Here is a 15,035-nt window from a genome sequence, read left to right as displayed (position 1 = left end):
AATGCCTTTTATAAAATGTATTCTGTCTTCTTTATTACTCAGATTAGCGCCATATGTTTAATCGCTGTATTATATCGGTCATCCGCGGCTGTCTTTGAGTTTCATTGCGCTTAACTAAATGAACACAGCTGCTAATTAGTGTGATTAAACTCTATCGGTCACGTGACGTGCCATAGACCTTCTTAATTTCGGGTTCAATTATGTTGTATTTGTAGTAAAATCGTGTTTATCACGACACTTAAAAAATTAATAAATGAAATGTGAAGTTAAAACACAGTAAACGGGACATTTACCATGTTTTTACCACAGTTACTGTAGTTTTACTATGGTATATTAGTAATCAATACAACAATACAAACCAAACCAGCTATGTTCTGTAATGTTAGTGTTTTTATGTGCTTTTATATGACAGATATCACAGTTATCATATGTTCTGTACCATGCTTTTAATACCTTTTAATGTAAAGCCAAAAAAAATCAAATAAAACAAATTAAAACTAAATAATACAAAAAATGCAGTTCATTCATATCAGTTTATATCTAAATATTTTGCTCACAGATCATTATTAACAATCTGTATATAATTCAATTTTATTTTCTCTCCCCTTTTTTATTATTTTTATTTTTATTTTTAGCTGAAAAGACGTAAAGGAAGCAGTCAGCCCAGTGGTGTTTCTGGAGAAGTATTCCTTCAGAAATGGAGACGACAGAAAGCTGCGGAGGCAGATATTTGCAGCAGTAAGTCTGTGATAGTTTTACCCTTTTATCAAACATTCCTGCTGTTATCATTTGTACAGCATGTGTTGTTTCTTAAACTGTTGCACTGTCTAAATACCCACACTTGCCATCTTTGCACTTGACCACTTGATTACTTATTTGACGTCTTTCCTGTATTTGGCCTAGGTTTTCATGACCTGATGACTGTGGTTCCCAATCCTGGTTCTGGAGAACCCCAGCACTGCACGGTTTTGGTGTCTCTCTTATCTGACAAACACACTTTTGAGGTGTTGGAGACTTCACTGATGAGCTGATGATCTGAATCAGGTGTGTTTGATCAGGGAGACATCTCAAATGTGCAGTGTTGGGGTTCTCCAGGACCACTGCCTTATGGGACACTTATGTGTTTACAGAGATTTTTAATATCTAATTATCAATATTTCACATACTGTACATTGAACAGCTTTCCGTGACCTCTTGTGAGATCTCGGCAAAAAGTCTGACGATTTATTCCAAAACATGATGCATGATGGGATACACTAAGTGTTGTATAGTGCTCCGGAGCAGTATTGGAGAGGTTTAGTGTGTGTTAAGGACGCTGTGCTTTGGCATTATTAAGACCGGGGACAGTCTTGTGCACACACTGTCACGTACACACACTCTCAAGTGGCCAACATAACTGCCTTTTTATTCTTAATTTGGGTACGTCTTTAAATGAGTTTGACATATCAATAAATAATGGAAGATCTTTACAAAATATGCATGTTCATTATGCTTTATGTATTTATTTGTTCATTCATTCATTCATTTATTCTTTCTGTTTTTATTCCTTCAAATGGTAGAGAAATGGTAAATCACAGAAACACAAATGTGAACAATTATAACTTTAAAACACAATGTAATATACAATGTAAATGTTAGAAGCACATCATTTGATTAGTAAATATATTTTTCTTTGGTCAAAAAAAAATCTAAATCTTAAAAATCTGTTTTATATTTAATGAGAGGAATCTATCTGTTGGGTGCTAACTGCAAGTGCTGGGCATGTGCACATCAATATTGCCCAATTTTTGTAAAGCTGAACAACGGAGGAAGGTGTAGACGTTAATAAAACAGAATCTAATAAGTAGCAAATATTATCTATTGTTAACCGAATCTATCCCTTCAGCCGAAAAATTAAAGACATCTGTCATAAATGGATAAGGAAGTGTGACGCCGCTGCTCAGCTTTGATGTCATTGGCTGTGAATTTTCAGGACAGTCTGTGGTTGGACTATCTTTTAACCCATTTTAAACAGCGCATCATGTTAAAAAGTATGTTTTGCTGTTAGAATCACATTAGTAATAAATTAAGTCAACAATGAAGTGTCGCTATCTTGAGAAAAATGACATCTTTAGCGAGATCCTATCCCTAACCCTGTGCATAACTTCAATGAACTACAAAAAACAGCCCCCTAGTGTTGCCTTTCCATAGATAGAACGATGGAGGGCTGTGGGTAATGTAGTTTAAAACGTTTTATTAACGAAACAAAACAAATTATTTATTTTAAGGAAAACTGGATATCTAAAGATGTTCATTGTGCAAACATCTATGATATATTTGAGAGGCAGGCTGAAATGTGGTATTTTACAGTGAGCAATATTTAAAATGCCTTTATGCCAGCTTTCCATTTATTTCTGAAAACTGAGCTCAACATTATTTTATCAGCATAGCATAAGTAGTAATCCTGCCCATTTTCTCTTTGATATGTTTATTGGACTCTGATTTACAGCCATTTGAAATGTACAGTTTTGGGCTCTTCCGGGGGGTGCTACTGGGCCCCTGGGGGTAGAAGAGCAGTAAAACCTACATATATGTATTCTCCTCATCATGGACAACAAACTGAGCTGAGGCACATTTATATCTGACAGTTTTCACAGTCCTCTGTTTTCTATTCTTACATCATGACTAGGATAGCTTTTGACAGGACATTGTGAGGCCATCTGATGAAACATGGAAAAATTAAAAGAAATTATTTAATAATGAAAATAATAGATTATTTCTTTGAGTTTTGAAGTAAATGGCAATAAATATAATGGATGAACCTGCAACAACTTGCCTTTATCTATTCCCCACTGTAAAGCAGTAATCAAGGACAATGTATACACATTGTGATACTTCACTATTACACAAGGACAAATTCATGCAGCGCTAAGAATATATATATATATATATATATAAACTAATTAGCAAAAGTCAGTGTAAAAATGTCCTCCTCACCCCCGTATCTTCCTCCTCGGGTGCTGGACATCAGTAATGTGCATGCTCTTGGTTTGAATACAGTACAAGATCCACGTTGTTCATTCCTGCTACATTCTCAGTTATCCCTCAAGTGTTTGTAACAATAAAGCCCATGGCACCATCTTGTAATGCAAAATAATTAATCTCGTAACTCCCTTTATTTCACAAAAAAATTGCATATTTGTTACTAAAATATAAAAAAATAACTTTCTGGTGCACTGATGTCCCAGATGTTATTAATCTGATCAAAAATGTTTATGACTGAAGTAAAAAATAATCCTAATAATTAATATGTAGTTTTTCCAAGTCTAAAGTAAACACATATGAGCCTACCTAGTAAAATGATGTGTTTACCAAGAATCTTCAGAACACAATATTCACCATTTTCATTTTATTGAAGCATACACTATAAAGTTGATAAAGTAGCATCAAGACAAATAAGATTCAAGGAAAATAATTATCAACAAAAATACATTAACCTCATATATTAATCAGTTCACACAGAGGAGTGATGAAATGTCCTTAAAAGTCACACAGTCCCATCCAGTCAACTGTGATACATGTAAGACATGTGATACTGTTCCAGAAAATAATGATTCCTTATCATCACATCTAAACTGGTTTCATCTCCCCGTCCTGATCTTCTTCTCTTGTGTCTGGAAACAGTTTGTGGTTGATATCCAGCACTGATGTGGTGTAGCGTATTCTCAGCCAGAGGATCTCTCAGTCCTGAGATCCCAGACCTGATCAAAGTGAAACAAACAATCCAGATGAAGTTGTTTAATGGACAGAGAGCTCAGCTTATGTTCTGTGTGATTGTAGCAGGGTGAGCAACTATGACCCTTGTAGTACTGTACACTTACCATTCTTCAAGCTGCTTTAAGATCTTTTGAGAAGCTTTTTCTCTGAAGACAATTTACCACATCCTCTTCTTTCACTCCTTTCAAGAGCATCATTTGGTCAAAACCCCTCATTTGGCTGATGGGATCATCTGTACAAATTAAAATACTGCAATAAATATTTCATTCTGCAAGAATTAAGAAAAAGTTACAGAGGCAAAGGTCTTGCTCATGAGACTCCATTAGCATGTGTAGTTCTCAGAGACTCTATAATTCATCTATTGTTGCAGTAAATGTGTCTTTTTCCTCTTGAATCTTTCTCCAAAGTTCCCGACTTCTCTCACAAATGTGTTTTAGTCTGTGCAGTGTAAGGCCTGGCTTCAAACCAATCAACTATCAATTCACAATTTATAACACAACATTTACAAAACAATGAAATAATGTCAATTGGTGTTTATATCAACTAAACCAATTTCATGACACTTGTCTGCTTTTAAACAGGTGGTGTGTTTTTAAATACATAAGATTAAAAATGTCCAGTCACACTTTGCTAACATGCTGTAATTGTAATAGTATAAAAAAAAATCAAGGCTGACATGACCATTCCTGTGAGAGATCATCATAAAGTGCTGTAACACATAACACAGCATTGCTTTAACACACACATACCAGAGGACTTCTGTCTTTGTTTGGGCTCAAGATGGCCGTCTTCATTCCTCATCCTGGGCAAGTCATTTCCTTGGTCTTCCTTCTCTTCTGTGAAACAAGATAATCTCTACTTACTCTGTGTGCAATTAATATTGTTCATTAAACATATAATTAAGTTAATTTAAAGTAAGATTCAAACCAGAGCATTTGATGAGTAAATGTTGATTCAAAAATATTTTAACCAAATGTACCTGGGAAGAGCTGATCATGGCAAGATTCGCTGAGACTCAGTTATAGCTCTTTTAGTTTTTCGGAAGGTTTGTGAGGGTTGGCTCCCCAAAAACTTCTGAAAAAGAAGAACAGCGTTATCTGCAAACAATCCTGTAAGACAGAAAGGAAGTAAATATTAATTATGTGCAACTTGTACATTACACTGGGTTTTGTTAGACCATAAAAGCAGCCTCTGTAAAGATGCTGTATAATTAAATGTTAAATGCATCCATTATTAAAAGCAAGTAATTAATAGCAAGCTATAGTGATATGAATTCTTTTGATAGTGTCAGATAAGACAATATCATACAAGTGTTAAACTGAATTATTAAGAGTGTGATGTGCGACTGTGTTTAGGGTTCATTTTTAAGACTTTGACCCTGTCCAGATACCCACACTTGCAGTCTTGGCCACTTGAGAGTGTGTGTACGTGACAGTGTGTGCACAAGACTGTCCCCGGTCTTAATAATGCCAAAGCACAGCATCCTTAACACACACTAAACCTTTCCAATACTGCTCCGGAGCACTATACAACGCTTAGTGTATCCCATCATGCATCATGTTTAGGAATAAATCGTCAGACTTTTTGCCGAGATCTCACAAGAGGTCACGGAAAGCTGTTCAATGTACAGTATGTGAAATATTGATAATTAGATATTAAAAATCTCTGTAAACACATAAGTGTCCCATAAGGCAGTGGTCCTGGAGAACCCCAACACTGCACATTTGAGATGTCTCCCTGATCAAACACACCTGATTCAGATCATCAGCTCATCAGTGAAGTCTCCAACACCTCAAAAGTGTGTTTGTCAGATAAGAGAGACACCAAAACCGTGCAGTGCTGGGGTTCTCCAGAACCAGGATTGGGAACCACAGTCATCAGGTCATGAAAACCTAGGCCAAATACAGGAAAGACGTCAAATAAGTAATCAAGTGGTCAAGTGCAAAGATTGCAAGTGTGGGTATTTAGACAGTGCAACAGTTTAAGAAACAACACATGCTGTACAAATGATAACAGCAGGAATGTTTGATAAAAGGGTAAAACTATCACAGACTTACTGCTGCAAATGTCTGCCTCCGCAGCTTTCTGTCATCTCGATTTCTGAAGGAATACTTCTCCAGAAACACCACTGGGCTGACTGCTTCCTTTACGTCTTTTCAGCTAAAAATAAAAATAAAAATAATAAAAAAGGGGAGAGAAAATAAAATTGAATTATATACAGATTGTTAATAATGATCTGTGAGCAAAATATTTAGATATAAACTTATATGAATGAACTGCATTTTTTGTATTATTTAGTTTTAATTTGTTTTATTTGATTTTTTTTGGCTTTACATTAAAAGGTATTAAAAGCATGGTACAGAACATATGATAACTGTGATATCTGTCATATAAAAGCACATAAAAACACTAACATTACAGAACATAGCTGGTTTGGTTTGTATTGTTGTATTGATTACTAATATACCATAGTAAAACTACAGTAACTGTGGTAAAAACATGGTAAATGTCCCGTTTACTGTGTTTTAACTTCACATTTCATTTATTAATTTTGTAAGTGTCGTGATAAACACGATTTTACTACAAATACAACATAATTGAACCTGAAATTAAGAAGGTCTATGGCACGTCACGTGACCGATAGAGTTTAATCACACTAATTAGCAGCTGTGTTCATTTAGTTAAACGCAATGAAACTCAAAGACAGCCGCGGATGACCGATATAATACAGCGATTAAACATATGGCGCTAATCTGAGTAACATTTGGCGTCATAAAAGTGACGCTAGGGGCGCTTGACCATGCTTCGGTTTTTGACGCCTTTGGAGTGAGAATGGGTTGTCATTACATGTTATTCCAAAAAAAAAAATTGTATTCCTAATATTTCATCAAACTGTAAGTTTTGTTATAGTTGTTCAGTAAATAAATATACAAGTAAATAAAAATACATTCCTAGCAAACCAAAGAGGGAACATTCTCAGAAAGTTCTAGAAAGGTTCTCTCAAAGTTCTAAACAAAAGCATAACATTAATAGAACAATTGTTCAAATTTATCGGCTTTATTGATCTCAGAATATGAGTACAGAAATGCTATTCAAATATCAGCCATAGAACGTTTTTCTGGCACATTATAGTTTTTAAACTCTAATTACTAGATCCAGGTGGTTCAGAAAACATTTAAAAGTATCATTTTCCTATAATATTTGCAAAATGATTAAAGAATTAGTTCACTCCCAGAAAAAAAGAGTGAATATAATTATAATTTGCTCACCCTCGTGTTTTCAGAGATGTTCATGTCTTTCTGTCTGTAGTCGCAAAGAAATGAAGGTGTTTGAGGAAAACATTCCAGGATTTATTGTCTTCAATGAGCTAAAGTAGGTCTAAATTGCTGCTTCAGAGAACTCCTTGGATCCCAGCCTTGGACTAAGAGTCTTATCTAACCAAACCATTGGTCATTTCCTTAAAAAAAAAAGAAAATGTATCTACTTGTTTTAACCACAAACCATTCCCTTTATGTCTAAAAAGTCTAAACATTCAAACGTTCCGAGAACATTCAGAAATAATGTTTTTCATAAATTATAATTATAATTTTTTATACACTTTTGATCATCCAATCAGTTTCTCATGGAGAATGTTAAGTCCTGTACTACATTTTTGTCTTTATTAACACGTTACACTCACTTGTGTAATGTTTACTTCAACCAACCAAACACATATTTTAACAATGTTTCCAGAACATTTAATGTTTAATGCAGCCACATAAGCTAATGAAAGGTTGCATCAAATTCTCTGAACCATTAAACAGAATTACATCCCTAGTCGCTCAAAGGAATGGCCAACAGGAGCTTTGATTTGCATCATGCCCAGGAAAGAATTTCAGGGTAGAGAGTGGACGAATTAAGCTGCCCTATAAAACAACATGAGAGCTCGGGCTTCAGCGATGTGTGTGAACATTTGAAGGAAATCTAAGGGCAATTATATGTTAAACAGGGTTTTACAGCGTAATCCATCTCTGTGTGATGTTGTCAAAGACGGAACATGAGGAGATGATTAGCAAGATGGCTAAATCGTGTGTGGATGGAAAACCCAAAGGAATGTTTTCACATCCATTGCTGTGCAAACTCAAATCTGTGTATTGTCAAATTAACAGTATAAGTGTGTGTGTGTGTATATATATATATATATATGTGTGTGTGTGTAGAATAAACATTTACACTATCAGAAAAAGAAAAAAAATTCTCAATTAGGGTCTGTTAAAACTCAATGGGCTCAGGGGAGGCGAGAGAGCTTGTGTTGTCGCTGTTGGACAATGTTTCTTCAGAGAAAAGAGAGGTTTATACACTTTTTAATGATATATCCTGTTATATTGGTGATGTTTTCATTTTGTATTTTTTTATGTGTAAATCTACATCAACACAACTCGGGAATGACTCGGTATGCTTTATCTCTTCTAACTGATCCTTTTTTAAATAAATAAACAATCAAATCTGCAAAAAGGCAAGGGTGGCCAAAATAGAGTATTTAAGCTGTCTATCACAAGCAAAAGTTGACAACTATCCTAAGGCAGCGTGCTTATTTATGCTAGCAGTACGCTAATCATGCTAACAACGTATTATCAATAAATTAAATCATGCTAGCAGCTTGCTAATCATTTTGCAACATGTAAAACCAGGCTAGCAACATGTGAATTCATGTTAGCGATGTGTTAAATCATGCTAGCTATATTTTTAATCATGCTAGTAGCATGCTAAACCATGTTGTGGTAATTCATGCAGGCGGCGTGCTAAAACAGTAGAAATATGCTAAATTGTGTTAACAACATATGCTATCAACATGTTAGAACATAGTTAATGTGCTAAACCATACTAGTAGCAACATGCTAAAACATGCTAGCAATGTGTTAAATATCATGTTAGTAACATACTAAATCTTGATAGTGATGGGTTCAATCATGTCAGCAATGTTTTATTGACTTTGAGTAAAAAACTTTTCAGTGTAAACACTGTCAGGCATGGCTTTGCCAAATCAACATCAAGGTTTGTCATCAGACTTTACTCATCTGTGTATAGCTACAACTCTAAATACAAAGGCTTGTGCGCAGCTCGTGTTCGAATCGCTGTGAAGAGCAAAGGTTTTCCCGCAGTGTGTCTCCGGGGGGCTGGAAATTGAACTCAAAATAAATACAAACGCTGGAGACCAGACTGTGAATAAGCAAAAGCCTGCTGAGAAGAAACTTGTCAAGAGGTCAAATAAATCAACGATCATCTGCTGCTGAGAGTCAAAACCTCTTGAGATCCCTGCAGTTGAGTTTCATAAATAAACCCCAGCATCACGCCAAGATCTGATATTACTGCAAATCAAATCAATCTTTGTGTAACACATGTAAATGTGAAACAATCCATGTTTTTATAATCTGGACAATTATATTGTTGACTGAGACACAAAACAGGACTTCATAAATAAATGCTTGAAATTTGAATGAAGGCCGTTCTGTGTGAAACAGGATGATAAATGAGGGAAAATGTGGGCGGGGCTTGATGCTATCAACGTAGAATTGATTGGATGGTGAAGTGTTTGACATCAGCTGAAAAATGAGCTCGTTTCAGAGGTGAGCGAGCTTTGATGAAAACCTACGAAGGCAAAGTTTTCTTTGGAATCATTCGCAGTAAAACCTGGAACAGAAAGTAAAAATTTAATACAGTAAATATTTCATTTATTCAGTAATTATTCAATAAAGAGTCCACCCTCTGTGATCTGGTCTGTAGATATTATTCAGTTCCTCCTTTCATTGTACTTTAGCCAACATCTTTGGGAATTCATTAGCATTCACACTACATCACATCTCTTTAAATTATAATCCTTCCTCTGGGAAACCTAAAGTAAACACGCAGGAGCTGCTTGGGGACGTCAATAAAATCTTATATCAACAATTGGCTTCATCTGGATATGAAGCTCAGCGCTGCGGAGAAGGATGGATTCCAGACAGAGACTAATGTTGAGAGTAAGCTCATGGAAGATTATTCCCCGGATGAAGGGCAGATATGTAAACATGCTTAGATGCTTATAACACATTTCCAGCTGTGGCTGTGTGGCCTTTATTCACACCGCTGGCAGCTTCCCGTCTGCATTGTTTAGATGAATTCCACACAGAAGGAATTCTGAACCCCTGGAATTCTGTTATGTAATTCCGTCTCAGCCTCACTTCAAAGAAAGGCTGAAATACATGTTCTGTAAAATTCAAATCTTAAAGAGTTAAGTACAACACAAGTCTTACAAATACACACTTAAACTCAAACTTGTGTGCTTTAAAATCAAACGTTTAAAAAGCACAAATCGAATTGTTTATTCTAAATGTTGGTTCAAATGACCAATGTGCATTGTTTTAGCTTAGACATACAAAAAAATATTTTTTTATGCATTGGTTGATCTTGATTTTGGCAATTCTCACATAACGTGTTTTTTCATACTAGTGGGAAGAAAACGCAAAATACAGGTTTAAGTTTTATCTGTTTGCGTCTATATATATATATATATATATATATAGGCATTTGTTCATATATCACTTGCCTGGTTTTATACATGTATTTTTTTATGGCTGTTGTCATTATGTTCTGATTTTGTGGAGTGATAAAAAGAGAAAAGGAGATAAAAATTAGATGAGAATTGTGAAACTGGCTTGATTCCATGTTCAGTTTTTTAAAACAAATGTTTGCATTTCTCTTTTTTTCTCTGGTGTGTCGTGCATTTAAAAGGTACGCAAACTCCAGAAAGCATTTGATCTCCATTTAAACCCTCTAAACGTCTCACAACACTTTTAGAAACAGTCGTCTTTATGGAATTAAGCTAATCTTGATGTTTATTTGATGTTGGACTCCGTCAGAGAGGCTTGTCGCTGCGATCATCCCGTGTTTCTGTTTTGATAATCAGAAGCTTCTGGCTCTGGAAGTGGAATAATTTCCTCGGCTCATTTTAACAAAACCCAGATAGGCTACATAAGCAAAGTTACACGTCTGCTGTTCAAGGACCTTGTCAAAGATGATCATTTGTTTAATTTCTCTCTTCATAAGCACATTTTTGCACGAATAGGCCTAGTTTGCTCAGCAAAGAAAATGTTTTGGTTGACAGGAGTTCAGCATAATATTTTCTTCAACTTCATAAAAATATTGCATGACTGACTGTCGATAATATCTGTTGAATAATCTCTGAACCAGCATGATGGTCAGTTATGACATCGTCCAGCAGGGGTTAAGAAAAGCTCAAAATCTGTTCCAATCTGCTTTGAGAAGAGTTGAAAAAACACCCACATCTTCTAGCGAGCTCAATTCTGTCAGCATGAATCAGCTAAGATGAAATGATTGAGAAAGATGATCTCGAGACTTTGCAGAGCCTGAAAAAACATGGCAGAAGCTGCTCTAAAGTTTCCAAAGAAGCCACAGCCGCAGAGATGTTAAACGGTTGAAAACGGAGCCTGCGAGAGTCATATTAGGACACAGGGAACATTCTCAGAATGTTCTCTCAAAGTTATAAACAAATATGTTCTCCCGGTCATTCAAAATATATATACATCATTCTTTATACATCATGTATGGATTTTTTTTTTTCAATTAAATGTTTACAAAAAGATGGAAATTTGTGTACTATTCAAATTTTTTTTTTAATGTTACTATGATTCAAAATGTTCAGAGAAAGTTCCAACATAACATTATCATAATGTTTGCAAAATGCAAAAAAAAAATAATTGGCATTTAAAGCATTTAAAAAAGTGGACATTTTGGACATTCAGAGAACATTCAAAAATAAAATCCCAGCTAGCAAAAATATGTTATAATAACATTTTGCATATTTCCTCATTAGGTTATGAAAACATAAGCAAAAGGATGGTACGTGCCCAAACAATAATCATAAACCGTAATAACAGAATTAAACATTTTCATTTTGCAGCACTGTGGCTCTAGGCCCTGAATGTTGCTTTAATATCTAAATGAGTCATTATAAATGTTTCTAAGATCTTAAATCTCCAATATTAAAAACGCCTAAAGCACGGGAGACAAAGGAAGGAATGATCTCGTTGTGAATGAGTGAAAACACCACGAATCTTCAGGGATTAGATCTGGGTGAGTAGCGTTTAGATCTGGGATCTGTCACGTGTAAAAAGATGAACGTTTGTAAAAGATGAATGTAGAACTTCCTACATGGACAAGCTTAATTGCACTCTTGACAAAAACAGAAGTCTAAAGGGGTTTGCTGGGCTAACTTGGTTTAACCGGCCAACTGAAGTTGCCAGTGTCTAAAGAAGATGGCAAACTAGTAATGCTCCCTTTGAAAAGACCATAGTTTAAACTTTTACACTGCATTTTAAAAGTTGGAGTTTGGTGAGGCTGTTTAATGTTTTTGAAAGAATTTTTTTACTGCTTTCCAAGAATCGATCATTTAATCGAATGTGTGTATTTACATACATAAAAATAGCATATGAAACTATGAATCACACATATGAAAATTTGAAAATTTTATTCCAAAACGCTGATAAACACAATATATTATTTGAAATTTGGTGGAAATGACATTGCGCAGTAAATGTTCGAGAGTTTCCTGTGATGTCTGTGTTGATGTTAAACGCTCGTTAGTAAACAAAATAAATAAGATGGTCATAAGAGAGATTATTTCCTGAAAGTACGCAGTGCCAAAATAGTTGAAGAAGCATCAATAAATGTTTGAAATATTAACATAACCCTAAAATCAATATCAGCATTAACTTCAGTTATCAGTTATCTATTAACTATTATTGGCTTCAAATTACTGATAAAATATAATGGAATAATAAAGTGTATAAAAATGAAATTAAAGAACCAATAAATACAAAACAACATGGAAAAATCAGGAAAAAAATAACACATATCACGGAATCACTTTTTAAATGGAAATACATTTTTGTAAATCCTAATATGAGCAGGAATATTGTCATCTTCAGTCCAAACAGATCAAACACAGTCACAAACCCCATCGAGAGTGTCACTCCAAAGAAACAAAACAGGAATAACTCTAATGCAAATATTTGAGTTGTACGAGCTTGCATTTGATTTGGTATAATGGAGTAAATAGTGTATAAATGAGCACCGAATGTGACTCCGGGAGCAGCATGGCACGCTATGACCACATCTGACCACGTCTGTACACTGACAGCTGTTCCTAAAGTCAGTCCCAGACCTGCTATCAACACCATACTGGGAAATGTGAAGATCATGACTAAAAACATTATGATTCGGTGTCCATGTGGTGAGTTTGCGAAGTCGTTATACGCAGCAGCTACTGTGAAAGTTGAGGATGCAATCAAATTTAAAGGAACAGCAACATCTGGATTGAGAGTCTCTCTTAAAGTGATGGAAAAGATAACAAGCATGCACAGTGTCTCCGCAAAATGAAAATGTCCATGTCTTACTGCAGTGAAAATAAAAGCAGCGTTCAGTAAAATGAGTAAAATCCATCGTGCATCATAGTTTCCAGAGAGCTTCTGATTTTCTTCATGCACACTTTGACTGGAATCTTCTGTTTCTAACTGTTGTCTCACTACTGAGTGAAATCTGAGATCGTTGAGCCAAAGTAACTTGTGTATTTCTGCTACGAGAGCTGCTCTTTGAGCAGGTTCTGGTTCAGAGTCTCTTATGATGTGAAATCTTCCTCCACACGCGTCGATCATGTCTCTGGACGCTCCTGTCAAAGGTTCCTGGTGGTTTCGCAGCAGAAGCACAATGCAGTACTGCATTACTTCTGCTCCCAGCAGCTCCTGAGCTCGTTTCTCAATATCACACTGCTGTGATTGTTGATCTTCCAGATTCAGGAGCATTAAAACAGCATGAGGTCCAGGAGACGAGAGAAACAGCGCTGTAGAGAAGGTATGTCTCGCTGTGTTCTCCTCACAGAGGTTTAATCCAGTGACCAGCATCATTCGACGAGCCCCGTCTGTAATTACTGGAGTCTTTACAATCTCTCGGTCCTCCTGTCCTCCGTCTTTCCTTCCTGACAGAAGATCTGAAGCCTTGAATCTGGACTGACCTCGGATTCCCACCATCAGGATCCTCACCTCATCATCACGAGAAGCTGAAAGAGAGTGTCAAACCATCAAGCAAAAATGGAGTGAGAAAACATAAAGTAAGGAAACAAGTAAGAAATGAGTAGATGCATTACCTTCTGCTTGCTCGGACATGGTGTGAAACAGAAGAATCAGTGTGAAGAGCATGTTTGTTTTTGTCTGGATTAATTTCATCATGCAACCTAACGCTAAATGTTGCCTAACTTTACAAAATCTTTTACTCGAGTTACTAGGAATATAAAGACGAGTGGTTTTTGCTGGTGATCAGTTAGTTAGCGTTGTCCTGCCTTTTGTTTTGCTAAAAAAGCTACGCTCAACAAGTCTGGGTTTACCAGTTCGACAGGTTCTCTGGAAATGGCAGGGATCCAGACTAGTGTTTATATATATTTATTTCATTTTTTCTGGTGGTGAGATTGAAGTTTGTTAGCGGTCGTAGAAGGAAATTTGTGCATAGAAATATTACACCAGTAGAAGCAGTAAACGGTGCTATATGCACTTTCATGAGATCTATAATAATTCATTTGTTGGCTATTTTACAAATGGGAACATAAGGAATTCATGACATGGGTAATAAAAGATAAAAAATTGCATTGCAGAAAAAAAATCCTTTACATGTTAAGGTATTCAGAACAGAGCTACCTATAAAAAATAAAAAATAAACTGAAAAAACAGCCATACAATAATAGGACAAAGTTTTACATAGTCTATATATGCCATTATAATTTGTGTTTTATTTATTAATTGTACTGAATTATTAAACAAAACACAAATTATAATCAGGCCTGTTTTAGGCTTTTCCTTATTTTTCAATTTTAGATATCCATTTTATTATGGTGATGAAAAAATGACTCACCATTTCCTTATTGGAAGGCAGATTTCTGATAATATCAACTACTAGAGGCTGATTTTGATGGATTTGCACATTGCATGTAGACGATACAGGTCAGTTAGTTAAAGGATGGGTTGCAGACAGCAAAGCGATGCAAAATGTGTTTAAAAGATATGAAATTACCTTGTAATTGTATGGCTAGGATAGCTAAAGAAACAGACTAAAATGTACTGTATAATACTCAGATTATGGGAAGCCATATGAGACGTTTTTTGCAAGTAAATGAGATAGATATACAAAGAGAGAATATTGAGCTGTAATGTTAATTACATGAAATGGTGCTTAACGCATGCATCACAGAAAAA

The 15,035-nt window shown here is 35.5% G+C and overlaps 1 protein-coding gene and 1 long non-coding RNA gene across 2 annotated transcripts; both read right to left on the bottom strand.

Moving 5' to 3' along the window:
• Positions 1-3,563: 3,563 nt before the first annotated feature.
• LOC132133772 (uncharacterized) lies at positions 3,564-4,819 on the bottom strand. The gene is made up of 4 exons (XR_009429225.1): positions 4,736-4,819; positions 4,506-4,592; positions 3,861-3,988; positions 3,564-3,740 (listed from the first exon to the last, which is right to left on the bottom strand). It is a non-coding gene; the product is annotated as an uncharacterized LOC132133772 (long non-coding RNA).
• A 7,475-nt stretch (positions 4,820-12,294) lies between these two features.
• On the bottom strand, positions 12,295-14,094 carry LOC132133515 (uncharacterized). The gene is made up of 2 exons (XM_059546372.1): positions 13,937-14,094; positions 12,295-13,849 (listed from the first exon to the last, which is right to left on the bottom strand). Exons 1-2 carry the CDS (start codon positions 14,016-14,018, stop codon positions 12,543-12,545), a joined length of 1,389 nt encoding a protein of 462 aa, XP_059402355.1. The 5' UTR covers positions 14,019-14,094; the 3' UTR covers positions 12,295-12,542.
• Positions 14,095-15,035: the final 941 nt, after the last annotated feature.

The sequence above is a fragment of the Carassius carassius genome, chromosome 50 (genome assembly GCF_963082965.1).
Source record: "Carassius carassius chromosome 50, fCarCar2.1, whole genome shotgun sequence".
NCBI classification, from domain to species: Eukaryota; Metazoa; Chordata; class Actinopteri; order Cypriniformes; family Cyprinidae; genus Carassius; species Carassius carassius.
Note: the sequence above shows the minus strand (reverse complement) of the source record. Positions and strands in the feature narration are given on the sequence as shown.

Bases quoted from the DNA above. Each gene is read 5' to 3' on its own strand.
- LOC132133515 (XM_059546372.1), bottom strand. From the start codon at position 14,018: ATGATGAAATTAATCCAGACAAAAACAAACATGCTCTTCACACTGATT. The intron at 13,850-13,936 runs GTAATGCATCTA...ACTCTCTTTCAG, and splicing joins CATGTCCGAGCAAGCAGAAG to CTTCTCGTGATGATGAGGTG.